Here is a 15067-nt window from a genome sequence, read left to right as displayed (position 1 = left end):
AACTCCAGTAAGTTTGTGGAAGAATGAACACCCTAACAAACCCACAGAATGCCTTAATATTCTTTTCCCCTCCCCATCTCCATAGCTGTTTTTTGACTGTAGTTATAGATTTGGCTGACGCCTCGTCTGCATGAGCAGCAGAGAAGGTAGTAAAACTGTTTCTGGGCTGTAGACAGGGAATGCCATTTCTGTATGCTCTCCCATAGTAAAGAGGTCTCCCAATCCAAAGAAAAACAGATGTGAAAGAGAAGCTTAGTCTATAGGACAGTTTCATTGCCTAAATACTTGTTTTTCTTTTAATAGGGGATCATTCCATCATGTGATTGTTCATTTGTAGATAAGGCTTCTGGTACAAAAGTCAGTTGCATAGTATGTGAGGAAACAACCCCTCCCCTGCTCTCTGTTTGTTTTATAGGGCCAGTTCTTACATGTGTATAAATCACTTACCGTGCCATCCTATGTAACGTTACTCTTGTCTAAGCCCATTGGCTGAAATTGGACCATGTGTAGGATTGCATTAGAACCCACTGAATTCTTTGATGTGTGTTCTGTGATGATGTGTGCCAGACATCCAGTGATATCAGAGCCGTCAAGGGATGAATATGCCCAAGTGAATTAACTCATAGTCTGCCACTCTTTTTTAGATGCTGTGAAAAAGACTTTTGTTCCTCTTTCCCACCTTCCAACAACTCACAAACTTCTGGCCCCACATCCTGTGTAAATCTCACTTTTCCCTTGCTATGTAAATCTCACTGTATTTTATGGCTTAATTTCTCTCTAGAGCCCAATTTCATCGCTGCCTATGACATTGGTTTGTTCACTTACTTCTTTTTCCGTGAGAATGCTGTTGAGCACGACTGTGGGAAAACCGTCTATTCTCGTGTGGCAAGGGTTTGCAAAAATGACATTGGGGGAAGATTTTTGCTGGAGGACACGTGGACAACATTCATGAAGGCTCGACTGAATTGTTCGCGCTCCGGGGAAATTCCTTTTTACTACAACGAACTACAGAGTACTTTTTATCTTCCTGAGCAAGATTTGATCTATGGAGTGTTCACTACCAATGTGTGAGTTAGTGTTTTGTTGCTCCCCATTTTTTTCCTTCTAATTCATACCTGCTTTTTCTAATAGTAGTACAAAGTATATTCTTCTGGGAAGAGGTATGCATGGTCCCACATTTCAAAGAAGCAGAACACCATTTCACTGTTCTGTGGAAAAACATGAACTCTGAGACAGAGGACAAGGAAGATTCATGTCATTTTTATTCATGTTCTTGATGGCGGATAGTTAGAATTCTCTGTTACGGGTTTGGATGTCTGATGCTTCAGGTGGGTGTAAGGTCAGTGTGAAAAAAGAGGCAAGAAGTTCTTTTTTGCCTTCACTCCTCCTCCTGCCAGTTCTGACGTCTCCCTAAGAGCCCTAGTGACATCAGCTGCAATCCTATTTAAGCTCAAAAATCCCGGTCTTGACCAGTCATGCTCAAGGCAAGTGGAAGATCTGTGCTAAACTAGTGGGGAGAGATGGAATTTCTCCTTCACACCCCTTCTTCATTAGCATATGCCTCTATCAGGTCTTTTTGCAAGCTGCCATGTGCAATTTTAATAAGGCCTGCCATATGCTGAAGGAACATTCAATGTGGGAAAGTTTTAAGTTTGTGATGATAAATGAGTTTTTATAGAGGCTGAGTTGCAGGCAGTATGTTCCTTCATATTTGAATACAAACTCTTTCTGAGTGCTTATGTTTGATTTGAGGGGCAGATTGAGCGATGTCAGTTGCTGGACACTGATGGCTTTGTAGAAAGTGATTCTTTTGTTCCTTGCTCCCTCTGCCATGCACCTCATTCAGTACCTTCCTACAGCAACCAGCCCTTTGCTAATTACTATATTGTAGCCTCAGCTACTAACAGAATCTGATGACTTGAAGCAAACCACCAGGTGCTCGTGATAGAACTTTAGGGGGATTGGAGAAGAGGGGCTCCTACAGATACACAGTATTGTTCAATCCCTTAGCCCTCTTGAAGGAAGGTCTGCACAGAAGGCAGAGGTCTCTAAAGGGATAATGATTTTTGCTCTTAAATTCTTATAGACATCCCCCTGATTTTCAAGAATGGTTCCTTCCATTGTTCAACTTGCAATATGTAAAATGAACAAAGATATATACTGGTGAATTATAAACCTAAAATTAGATAAGTAAAGCATAATAAATATAAGACAAAACAGTTCTGTGGCTCTTCATTCCATTTCATTCTGCCTATGCTTTTGAACTGTAATGTTGACTCACGCAGTTCATAATATTAGCATTAGCACCCTGCACATGGATGAAATCAACAGCAGCTTGTACACGGGCTTTCCCTGTGGTGGCGCCTACCCTATGGAACAGCCTGCCTGAGGAGGTCAGGAGGGCCTCCACTCTCCTGGGCTTTCTGTGAATGATGCAAAACTGAATTATTCAAAAGGGCCTTTTAATCAGATAGTAGGGCTGTATTAAAAAGATGTGATCTCAAAGAGATGCTTCACTAACCAGTAAGGGCCACAGACTTCACCACAATGTTGCCTTTCATACTAGCTGTTGCTTTAAGTATGTGCTCCTGTGTACTACCTATTGCTTTAAATATGACCCTGCGGTCATGTTGTCTAATGTCAGTCCTACCATTATGCTCTGCTTCCGCATTTATTCAACTCTGTATTGGATTTTTTGCTAATGTTAAGTCTTTGTAAACTTGCATTTATATACCCTATGGCATTGTTTATTGACATGTCCTTGATATCAACTGTACTAATCTTACAGTATGTAATTAACTTTGAGTCTCAGTGAGAAAGGTGGACTATAAATGACATCAGCAGCAACAGCAACAACAGCAACAACAATAATAATAGCAGCAGCAGCAGCAGCACATTCTTCCTTCTTTATATAGACAGAATAGTTAAAGCAGTTCAGGAAAAGACATGTTTTAGTGTGTCAAAGCACTTGGAGCTAAGGTCTAATGATTATTCTTTGACTATGTCCTGTATTGCCTTATAACAATATTTTGGTGCAAGGTTGCTGAGATGACAGAACTAAGGGTCTAGGATTCTGGGGCATGGATTCTTCGGCCTGTGTTGTTTTGTTGGACAAGGTTATATAGGAAGAACAGTGGTAGCATATCTGGGACCCAGATAAGGTGTGATGGGAAACCTAGAGGGAATTTTGTTCTTTGGTGATTTGTGTTGGCTTTAATATCTGAAATTCAGCATGTCCTGTGCTTTGAAGAAAGGTCCAGTGATCTCAATGGAAAAGAGGGGGGAAACCACACATTGCACAAAATAAGGTTAATTAAACCCCAATCCAGTTTTCTTCAAGTGAACAGCAGAGTCAAGAAGCTGAGCAGAAGAATAACATACTGGTAATGATAGTGGGTAGAAAAGCAGAGTGCTTAATCCTTTTTCTGGCAACTATTTATCCACTCAGTCTTGCGGTATTAACTTGCTTTTCACCTCATGAGTTCCAGGTACATGCTTACAAAGATAAGTATGCCTCTATACCCCAAGGGGAACAAAAGCTGTTGTGTATGTAGAGGTGTACGATTTTGAGTAAAAACTAGCACCACCTCTTCTTCCTCTCAAAATGCAAAATTCTGTTGTTTTTCATTAAAAGAAGACAATGTTTCAACTCTGTTACACATGTAACATATAGTTTGCTCTTTAACTCCTGAGCAAACGTGCATAGGATTGGGATATTAACCACAGATGATTGGTCTCAAAATCTATATATCAGTAGAGAATAAAAATTAACTTTGGGGCTTCTGCTGAATTATGAAATAAGAGTAGAAAATCTGATTAGTTACCATACGGGCCAGTGCTGTCTAGACACCAGATTATGTAATCTTCCTACTTTAATTATGTGAATTAGATACATGTAGAGAAGAGGATATCTTAAATTTAGTAATTATCTGAAAAACTGCTCAAAGTGTAACAGCTCATGACTTAACCTATGACAGAATGCAGAAACTGGCAACAGATAGTTGGTTCTTATAATGCTGAAATTAAAGATGAATGAACTTTTCTCTGCTTGATTTGAATTTGGAGAGCAATTGCAAACATTGTTAGATAATGTGTTTTTAAACTAGTTGTTTTGGAGAGAGTCCTACATTGACTTGAATGTAGAACAAAAATCTGCACATTTAGTTTAAGGGGCTGTGGAGGGGCCACGGCTCAGTGGTAGAGCAACTGCTTGGCCTGCAGAAGGTCCCCGGTTCAGTCTCTTGCATCTCTAGTTAAAATGATAAAGTAATTGGTGATGCGAAAGACCTCGACCAGAAACCCTGGAAAGCTCTGCTAGTCTGAATAGACAATACTGACTTTGATGGACCAGTGGTCTAATTCAGTGTGAGGCCACTCTGTGTGTCAGTGTTATTAATATCTCCACAATACACCTGAGGCTGAGAGGAGTGGGCTCAGGGGTAGTAGCTGGAGCTCAGGGTAGTAGTCTGATTCAGGGCACTACCAGGGTACTGAGCTCAGGATAGTAGTCGGATTCAGCTCAGCAGAGTACTGATTTGCAGCCCAACCCGCCCCTCCCCTCTCTGTACAAGTCTTGAACTTTAATGATATCTCAGGCAGAGCTTATCAGACACCCTCAAAGGGTGATTTTTAGGACTTCAAGAAACTGAGTAAGCCTAGGGAATCTCCAGAACCTTGGAGGGAAAGAGCTGTACAATCTCTGAACTTGTCTGACTAAGCTTCTGGCAAGCTTCCCTATTCAAAGAGTCCACAGCTTATGTAAAGGCTTTTATATGTTGTATTGTCGAAGGCTTTCACGGCCGGAGAACGATGGTTGTTGTGGGTTTTCCGGGCTGTATTGCCGTGGTCTTGCCCAAGACCACGGCAATACAGCCCGGAAAACCCACAACAACCATCGCTTTTATATGTTCTTTGTCAGCTGTCCCCCTAACCTCTGATTTTTTCCTCTCTTTAGCCAAAGGTTCCCCTCCCCCCCATCAAAGTTAAGTGAGGACTTTCCCTCCCCACATTCTCTAGTATTTAAAGACTCAGGCATCCAGCTGATCCATGTAATTTTGCACTTACTGACAAAGATTTAGCTTGTAACATCTGGATGGCTTTCTGATACCATCTAAAGCAGATCTCATCTGGTGTCTTCTGCAGAGGGACGGAATTTTGTGGTTTCCCCGTTGCTGGTATGGCTGCAGATAAAGCACAGCATCAGTAAGGCCTCCGCATGGCAAGTTTCCCAGTAGTTTCCCTGCCCCAGTTTCTCTGGAAGTGGCCACCCCCCACCTCCTGTGGGCTACCAGGTCTTTTGCAATTTTTTAAAAAATTGGCACAAGAATATCTATATATTTATATACCATCATAACAAGAGGTGTAGGAGGTTTTCTGAATTTCCAGCTGTCATTTAAAAAATTCTCTATCCCCTTCCTTTGCGAAGATATGCCTTTTCCCTTATATTTCAGCGAGGGAAGGAGCTAGAGATTAACTCTCTGAAAATTAAAGCTGATAATTCAGAGAACTGCTATACCTGTTATTGTAATGGTATGTTGATACAACAACACTCCAGTGCCAATCTTAAAAAAAACCACCCTGGCTGTGTGGGGGTGGGGAGCTTCCATGGAAAGGGAAAATGGTTGTCATGTGGATGGACCAGAAAATCTAAATTTACCCTCCCATACAGCTGCCATCCAGTATTGTTTCCAAAACTTCAGAGCAAAGCAGGTTGAAGAAACATCAGAGAAAAGCTGGAGAAATTCCCAGAGGTGCACAAATGTACCACAATGCTCTGGGGAAGCAGGAAAAAAATTCACTTCCCAAAAGCATTGAACTCAGGGCAGATAATCCATGTAGAAGACCCATCTCTGAATCTCTTGCACATTTGCTAAGGAAGCAAGTACTTTTATGTATTTTGAGGCTGCTGCATACCCGGTTGCCATGCCCTGCTAAACAAAGTAGCATTTGTTATGTTGTTCTTCCTTATCTCTGCATGCGGGGAGATTATGAGTGTTAGTCATGCTCCATAAAGTCTAACATCAGTGTTTAATAGGTAGACTACTTCATGTATTTTCTACAGTGATATTAAATTTTTATCAATAAAACTATTCAGAAATCATCCAAGGCAAAGGAAGCTTGAAATTTCAAATTGATTAGTGTAGCAAATCTGTACAGCAGCAATAGCTACACAAAAGCTTATGTAAGAAAAGAAAAAGAATTTTGAACTTCTTGAATTTGGAGAATGCCTTTTACAGCTGCAAGATATTTTAGTGGTTATTGAGAGCAGTTAGTGCTTTTCATCATTTAGCAATCTGCCTTCTACCAAAACAGTTGAAAAAGTAATAATTTTTAAAAAGGTAGCCATTACAATGTTGTCACTAATGACGTTTAGCCTTAGATTTCATCTTTTTAAACATCACAGTATATAATGCCAGTAGAAAGAATGTAGGTAATCATATTCTTATTTCCACATCTTCTGACCATATTTTCTCCATCCTGTTACGTATAAAAACATACTCAAGTAGAGGTTGGAAAATAGGATTTAGGTCAGCAGTCTTCACTGTAGAGTTTGCATGACCTAAGGACATGGTCCACTTTGCTGAATCTACTAGACTTATCTTAAAGAAGCCATCACACACACTACTCCTAGCCAGCAGAAAGACATTCACACAAGCACCCTATTACGCACCATAATAACTAGGGATGTGCTAAACACTGAGCCACTTTGGGCAGTTGTGGGGCACAAAAGAAGCACAGCTGCATCACAGCCCTGAGAAAGAGGGAGAGTCATCCAGTAATTTAGGCAAGCAGGTAATATTTCCTATCTTCTCAGTAGCTTGCAGCACAGGGAGAGGGGGACGTGTCCTCATGTGTGGTTAAACGATGCAGATTGCACTTCCTTGCTCTTCACACAACAGGTGAACTTCTTCCATGTTTCTGAGGCCCTGTGTATGAAAAAGGGTCCAGCTTTGCAGCCTGTGAACGAGGCTATAAAGCTAAAGTTTATGTTTGAGCCTTATATATTTTTTTCCTGAAATCTTCAGCAGTCCAGTGAGTATTCTGTTCTTCATGTTTGTTGGGAAGTCCTTTAGAGCTCTTAATATATAGAAACAAGACCATTGCTTTTTTGCCTAGTGAAGGACTAATAATAAATAATTATGGTTTAACATTTTTCATTATTCACTGTTCAGCTTGCTCCATGAATCCTTCTAATAACCCTTCACGGGAGGTCAATATAATTTATCGTTTTTGATTAGGAGCCCTCTCCCAGTTGTTTTGGCACCTGAAATGGTCCATATGGGCAGGGGGAACAAGAGCAGCTTGTCCCACCAGACTGCAGGCCTGATCAGGATCGAACCCGCACACATTTTTAAATCTCCTGTGTGAGAGTTCAGAATGGCAGTGGCATTCCCATGTCAGACACTTTGATGCCATCACGTGTGGTTTGTCCCTGAAATTCAAAAGTATGCTTGCATATGTCCATGTGACTGGGTAACTGGACAAGATTTGAACCAGCTCATGCTGTGAGCCTCTACCAGAGCTCATTTCGAGTAGGAACGCACTGGAACAGTGTTCCGGCAGTTCCCCCAAGTCAGGTGGCCCTGCTCACCTGACTTTAGGGCCATATAGCCTCGATTGGGGCCAAAATGGCCCAAATGCGGGCCAAAAAGGCCTGGATCAGGTTGGTGCCAGGGGGGACCTTCCCCCGACCAGCACCAACCTGATCCCAGCTGTTTGGTCCCTGATCCGGGCCGAAACGGGCCCCAAATAGCCATTTTGGGCCAGTTTCAGCCTGGATAAGGGCTGAAACGGCCCGGATTGGGGCTGAAACAGCTGGGATCAAGTTGGTGCTGGGTGGGGGAAGCCTCCTCCGCCTGGTACCAACCCGGTCTTTGCTGTTTTGGCCCTGATACGGGCCGAAACGGGCCCAAAATGGCCATTTTGGGCCCTTTGGGGCCCTTTTGGTCCTGGATCAGGGCCAAAGCAGTCCAGACTGGGTCAGTGCCAGGCAGGGGAGGGTGCCCCTACCCAGCTCTGACCTGATCTGGGCCATTTTGGCCCGAGTCTGGACCTGAAAGGCCTAAAATGGCCACTTTCGGCCATATTGGGCCATTTTTTGCTGGGCTGAAACAGCCAGGATTCAGCCAATGCCAGGTGGGCGAAGCCTCCCCCTCCCAGCACTGTGCCAGTTCTTGCCATTTCAGTGCTGATCTGGGCCATTTTCTGCCATTTTGGTCCCATTCCCATTGGAATTGGGGCCGGAATGGCTGGAATTGGGTTGGTGCTGAGTGGGGGAACCCTCCCCTGCCCGGCACTGACCTGGTCCTGGCTGTTTTGCCCCTGATACGGGCCCAATCGGGGTCCAAATGGCCATTTTTGGCCATTTGGGGCCCGTTTCAGCCAGGACCAAAACCACCAGGATTCGGTTGGTGCCTGGCAGAGGACCCCTCCCATGTCCAGGACTGACCCGATCTGGGCCATGCCCAAAATGGCCATTTTGAGCTATTTGGGGCATCTTTCAGCCTGGATTGGGGCCAAAAGGGCCCTGATTAGGCTGCTGCCAGGTGGGGGAACACTACCCCGTCTGGCACCAGCCAAATCCCAGCCCTTTTGGCCCGGTCAAGGGGTGTGGCATATGCTAATGAGTTATACTAATGAATTCCTGCAGCTCTTTTTCTATGAAATGACCCTTGGCCTCTACCATATATTACTTCTTAATAGACTGGCAATTGTTTTCTGAGCCACAGAGCAGAAAGCAGGATAGATATATTTGTTGGACTAGATGACCCTAGAAGGGTCATTTATGATCTAATAAGGATACAGGAAGAGTAAATCTACCTTAGATCTACTCTGTAACTTTATAACAGTCATGACAGTCATGTTAAATCCAACCCTAGCTGTTTATGAAGATTGCGTTCCTTCCATTACTCAATCTAAATACAAAACTGAATGTATTTTGCTCCATCTGACTTCATTACTGTTTAGACTGCTGTCTTTTTAGTAATTAGTTGCAAAAGAATGAGCAAATACTTAATAATTTCTTTTTCTTGCCTTGCTAGGGAAAAATATTCTTCTGTAACTTCTGCAGAACCAAATAGACAAATTATTATTGTGATAATAGCTAGCATCAAATCAAATAGTGGCTTTGTGCTATGACACACTGTTCTTTCAAGTACTCAAAGTAGGAAAATGTTCCAATTTGTCACACAACTAGACAAATAATGGTAATTATTCTTTTAACTTCTTTCGGGAGTTATGTCATGCTGTATGCCTTCCGCATACAAATGAAGTCTGTTTTCTCCAGCAGTATGACTGATGCATAAAAGATGCTTTGTTTTTATTTTAAAACATGTTTACTCTTACAGAGGAGGGGCGAAATCCTTACATCTCAAAGCTTCTAATTTAATGGGGTCAGGAACAATTTTCCAAAAAAATGGGCATCAGCCAGCATGGTGCACTTCATTGTGAAAAAACACATTATAGTCTGATTTATTGCTCATTGTTGTGTAATACAGAGCTAAGTCAGCAGGAAAGATGGCTATTTAGGGAAGCAGCTTATGAAATATTTAAGCTGTTGTTATTAAAGTTCTCAAAAGGGTCACTGAAACCCCATTTTAAAGCTTTTGGCCTTAGCCCACTTTCTTGACACACTGGCAAAATCAGTGGACTTGAATTTAGAAGGTGGTCTTATACCTTAGGATAAGGCCATGTTCAAAGGAATGATGGAAACTTCAGAAGGAGGTGTGGATGGTGCTCCTTTACGGCCATGTCCACATTTCCCCCCTTGTTCTTGGCCACTCTCCTTCCGTACATCTTGCCCCTGAAAGCTGCATCATAATCATGGTGATCTGTCAGTCGCTCACACAGCAAAATTTGGGAACTCAGAATGTCAGCATGTAAGGCACAGAAGAGAAAGCTCAGCAAACCACGTCCAAAAAGTATCTTTTGTTCCTTCCTGCATTTCTGTCCAGAGATGTTGAACCCAGAGCACAAAAAGTGCATGTGAAGAAAAAAAAACCCCAATCTTCTAGTTCTGTCTTCATCCTGACAGCTTACTATGCACTCTATTTTTGTGAAATTTACACTGGAATAAAGTAGTTTTAACACCAAGATCCTTGTTCTCTGACCTCCACATAGCAGTAATCTGCTGTTACATATTGATAGAAGGGGGGATTCTTGTTGATATGAGACTGATCCACAGCCTCTGGTTAAAGAGAAGGTTGCAGCTGCCTGCAGGTACAAGCACCAGGTTTAGGCTGTGATAAGGCCTCAACTAGGCCCCAGAGATCCTATTCCAGATAGTGTTGTCAGTAGTTTATGAACTCCTTATTACAAACAACTGTGCAGTTTTAGAGTAAACATTTTGTCAAGCACTTTCATTAATCCCTGGTCACTAGAATTATAGTGGAAGGTCAGCTCTTCCATTATGCTTTTTGCAGGGGAAGAGAAGAAAGGGAGATATTTCCAAATAATTTGGGCGGGGAGTGTTTCATCTTAATCCTCTCATTTTTTTTCAAGGCACTTTCATTTTTCTTGTTCCCTCCCTGGTTTTTTTTCTTTCTTTCTCATTTTCACAACATTCCTGACTCTTCTTTCCTTTCTTTCCCCTCCCAGCCTGTCTGTCTCTTTCTCTGTCCATTCTTATTTCCCCTTCCCTCTTTTTTGTTCTCTCTAGGTTTTAGTTTAGGAGCGCCAACTCCAGCTTGAGAAATTCCTGGTGATTCGGGGAAGGGAAGGAGCTCAGTGGAGACGAGATGCCACACAGCCCATCCTCCAGTGCTGCTGTGTCCTCCAGCAGTCTGGAGAGCAGTTGCAGTTCTGGGAGAGGGCCGGGCCCCTCCTGGAGGTTGCTGACTCTAGTTTTAAGAAGGTCAAGGGCAGGGGATGGGAAGGTACTGTGCTGGCTCTTCCTGCAGGTGGAGAAAGAGCTAGAAGAAATTTTAACAAATGTGATGTGCAGACTACCCTACTCATGCACGTTCCTTTCTGAGAAAATGGGCACCTGAGGCATCAGGGAGTAGAGACAGTAATATATCAAAGGCACATCAAAGCTACAAATTTCAGAAGCAGTGTAATAGCAGCAGCTTCTTCCCAAGAACCTCAGGAATGTAGTTTTATTAGGCTACTGGGAATTCTGAGAGGGAACCCAAGCATCTACACACACTTATATTTTCTAGGGTTTCTTGAGGCGAACCTCTTTACTTTTATTTATTTAAAAACTATATCCTGCCTTTCCATTGTCTGCCCAAGGTGATTTGTAACAAGGTCATTAAAACATATCTACATTTTAAAATTACCGAAATTACCCTCAGAGTTCATTCCAAGTAATCCCAAAGAACTTTCACGCAACATGAACAGCTGGTGAATTGCTCTTAAAACCAAACATTTTTGCAAACCAGCCTGCATGTTAATAACCATGACTCTTGGCACCAAATGACAGAGTGTTTCAGGGAAGAAGAGTGATGAAGAAAAAGCCCACAATGCCTCCTGGATGCCAAACAGTCCAACCTAGCAGATGGGAGAGAGCAAAGGACTCAGTGGGAAGACTGGCATTCCAGATATGTCCCGGAGGTATTGGCTTGATTTGGGAAGGCAACTGTTGCAGTGATGCAGGTTTAATGTATTTTTTAAATTATAGTCATAGTTGAACAATTTAAGGAAGCTCTGTGAGTTTTCGTATACTGTATTTTACTGTTCCAGTTAGAAATGTTGGACTCTTTGGGTAGACACTCCTTATAACTATTTCCATATAAAATATCTTATGGGCTTCCTGCCAAGACTTGTGCATGTGACAGGCTTAGCATTTGGGCCAGTGTACCAGAGGTAATAGTAACAGAAAGCTGCACCATGTATTCTTCTGTGTATGGTTTAGTACGGTCCCCGCTGAGGGGAAGTTTTTGCTTTGAAACATTCAGTAGCTTGCATTGGAAACCCCACTTCACTCTGAAACAATACACAGTTTTATTTAGACCATTATTTTCCCTTTTCTCCTTCTTGTGCTTGAAGGCATTAACTTGTCACTCGTCATTAGCTTTGTCTAAAGAACTGCTCTCTGTGAACACGCAACATGTCAATAACACTCAGACACAAGTGAAGAAAGCTTTAGCATGTGGCGCTCTGACAAGTTCAAGGCAAACTTCTCCATTGCTTAGTGAAATGGAAGGGTGGCTATGAGGAGAAAGAGTGAGTATGCAATCTTATAATGGCAAATTAAAAGAGATGTCTTGCCTGCCCAGTAGCATAAAAGGGCCCTATAGGCATCTTGAAGTTAAGGAAACTCTTTAAGAAGACTTTTTAATGTGGTGAAATTATAATGGAACCATGTTTACTTTTATGATGGAGAAGTGCCTTCAAGCAAAAAGAAATGCTAGAGGACCCACATGTGTTTTCTGAGGTGCATGCTGCAAGACAGAATAGTAGGCATTCTGTATAACCGTGGCGTGTACCACATTCATAACGGCTTCTAGAACCTAAAAGCAAGAATGGTACGGAAACAGTCTTAAATCGCTTCTCCATGTTGTAGGATCATTTAACAATGACTGTTTCTGCTTGCTGCCTGCCTGAAATCATACCATTTAAGAGTAGGTGTTCTTACGTAATTGTTGGTTTAGTTAAAAAAATGTTCTTTTTGTAGCAGTTCAAGTTGTTACCATTAGCAACATAATGCGATAATTCAGACATTTACACAGCAGAGTAAGTTTTACGTGCTGTTCCTTACTGTCCGCCTGCATTTTTGTTCTTTATTTTAAAAATTTGAAATCTCCAATTTTCTCTTCTTTTCATTTCCCCTTTCCCCTTTTTTTAAATGAATATTTAGAATCCAAATGTAGGCATTACAAGCATACTCTCTTAGACAGATAGTCTGGACTTGGTGGGGAGTCTCCGGGAAAATCATGATGTCTCAATCTCTCTTCTCTCTAAGCATGAATAATTCTGGGTGGTTTATCAGAGGCAATGTGCTAAATAGTGAGAGGCCAAGTTTTCGAATACATGCTTTTGAGAAAAGGAATGTGCAGGAAGAAAATTTGCTTCAGGTGCTTTGCTGTATTCAGTGACACATTGAATTAGGATGTGCCTGCTTTTCCATTTCTCAAGTGTAGATATATCTTCCCGGCTCGGGGGCTGTCAGGGCGGACTCACTCCCAGGTGGCAGGGAGGGATCATGCAGGGGTGTACACCCAGATGATCTCCCCGCTGAATGCCGCTCCTGGAGGCTCCCCTCAGCACGGGTCTGAGGGGGGGGAGGGGTCATCGACTGGCAGGCGGGTCAGCTGATGCTTTGTGGGATCCGATCCTCATGACTGCCAATGCTCCTGTTTGCTGTTTATGTCAATAAAGTTGGCCATTTTCTTCCACGTGTTCGTGTCTGGGGTAGTTCTTGCCGCGCCGCTGCCCTCCACGAAACCCTTAGCAATAGGCTGCAAATCTTCTAAACACATTTAAATAGCTGATCAGTTTCCTTTTCAGCTGAACTATTGATTCTGGAGCAAACCTGCAAGTAGAGACTGATGAACATTTGCTGACCTGGTTTGCACTGGTTACCAGTCCTCATAAAGTGACCTTTCCTGAAGAATTGATTCTGCAAATCAGACATGTGGGAAGAGCTTTGCTTGTTCACTTGAAGGAGTTGCGATTGTCCTATCTACAGATAAGTGAAGGAAGCACTGGAGAGATGTTCCTCAGCCTGTCATTTGGATATTAGGACTTGCTCAGGAACCTGATAGGACAATTGAATTCTGAACTGAAATGGAAACTTTCTTGGTGCACACCCCTAGTCATGGATACTTTGCATTACAGACAATCTGCAACTTCCATTTCCCAAGCTTTCATTTCGGAGCTCATACTTAAGCAGAAAGTACTTTTATCTAAGATAGGGTTACAATTCTGTTCTTCTACTCTGTCCCTTTAGACTACTGTTGAGGCCTTGCTTGGTGCAACATAGATATGAACATGGGAATAGTCTGAGGTTTGAAGGTTCCCAGGCCAGCCCATTTTGATAGAGAGACAAGTACAACTACCTCTGTCAAAGGTGTATTTTTCAAGTGTATTCTTAATATCTTGCAGTGCTACCTGTAGAGCTAAATATTAAATCTCACCTTGAGACATAAACTGGAGTTTTAAAAACTAGGCACTTATAATCAATCAGGATTGATGGGATATCAGTAGTAATGTTCCATGTGAATTAAACTACGTGTGACTTTTCATGTCAAAATTGCTTCCTTGAGTCTTAAATCATGTACATTTTTCAAGAACAGGTTTTCAGTACCTCCTAATTGTCACCTAATCCATGTGGATTCTTTTTTCTCCCTTCTGAGGCCTGTAGCCTCTTGAGCACTTATTCCCAGTAATTTACATTCAATTTATTTTAGTGAGGTTTGATGTCTGTTATGATGAAAGTGTCAATGTTCTAAAGATTAAATTGATTTCCTTTCTTTCTCTTTCCTTCTGCCCTTGTTTCCAGAAACAGTATTGCTGCTTCAGCAGTATGTGCCTTCAATCTCAGTGCTATTACACAAGCCTTTAATGGGCCTTTCCGATACCAAGAAAATCCAAGATCTGCATGGCTGCCAACAATCAACCCCATCTCCAATTTTCAGGTATTTCATTAATGCAACAGCTTGAATCATTCACATGCAATTCTGTTTCCTGTTTGACGGAACTGTTGAAGATAGCCAGTCTGGTACAATGGCTGCTTTGTAATGTATAGGGAATCCAGGTTCAAATCCCCACTCAATTAAGAAGCAGGGCTAAAACATCACGTCCTGACATAGCGCTAAACTATTGGATTGATAGCGTCTTCCTGGCGTGATTTCTGACATCATCACGCCACAATTCCGCTCTCGTGCCATGATGACATCAGAAATCGTGCCAGGAAGATGCTATTGTTCCAATAGTTCCTTCCTGCCCATTTTATTTGTTTGCTTGTTTGATATGTTTATGTACTGCCTTTCTGCCATTGCATTGAAGGTGGTTTACAAATTCAGAATAACACAAGATGTTACACATGACACAAAAGAAAAAGGAGACAGAATGAAAGAGGAAAACTAGCAAATTCATACAATAATTCTTAGATAATACTCTACAT

General features: G+C 42.1%; 1 protein-coding gene across 1 annotated transcript in view; it reads left to right on the top strand.

Annotated features, from left to right (window-relative positions):
- Positions 1 to 15067, top strand: part of SEMA5B (semaphorin 5B) — a 377961-nt gene that overhangs the window by 246073 nt on the left and 116821 nt on the right. The window contains exons 8-9 of the mRNA XM_054972564.1: positions 782 to 1067; positions 14444 to 14579. Coding sequence (XP_054828539.1) covers positions 782 to 1067; positions 14444 to 14579 — 422 coding nt within the window. The remainder of the gene's footprint in view (positions 1 to 781; positions 1068 to 14443; positions 14580 to 15067) is intronic.

This window comes from Eublepharis macularius, chromosome 2, assembly GCF_028583425.1.
Source record: "Eublepharis macularius isolate TG4126 chromosome 2, MPM_Emac_v1.0, whole genome shotgun sequence".
NCBI lineage: Eukaryota > Metazoa > Chordata > Lepidosauria > Squamata > Eublepharidae > Eublepharis > Eublepharis macularius.
This window is presented reverse-complemented; position numbering and strand designations above follow the sequence as displayed.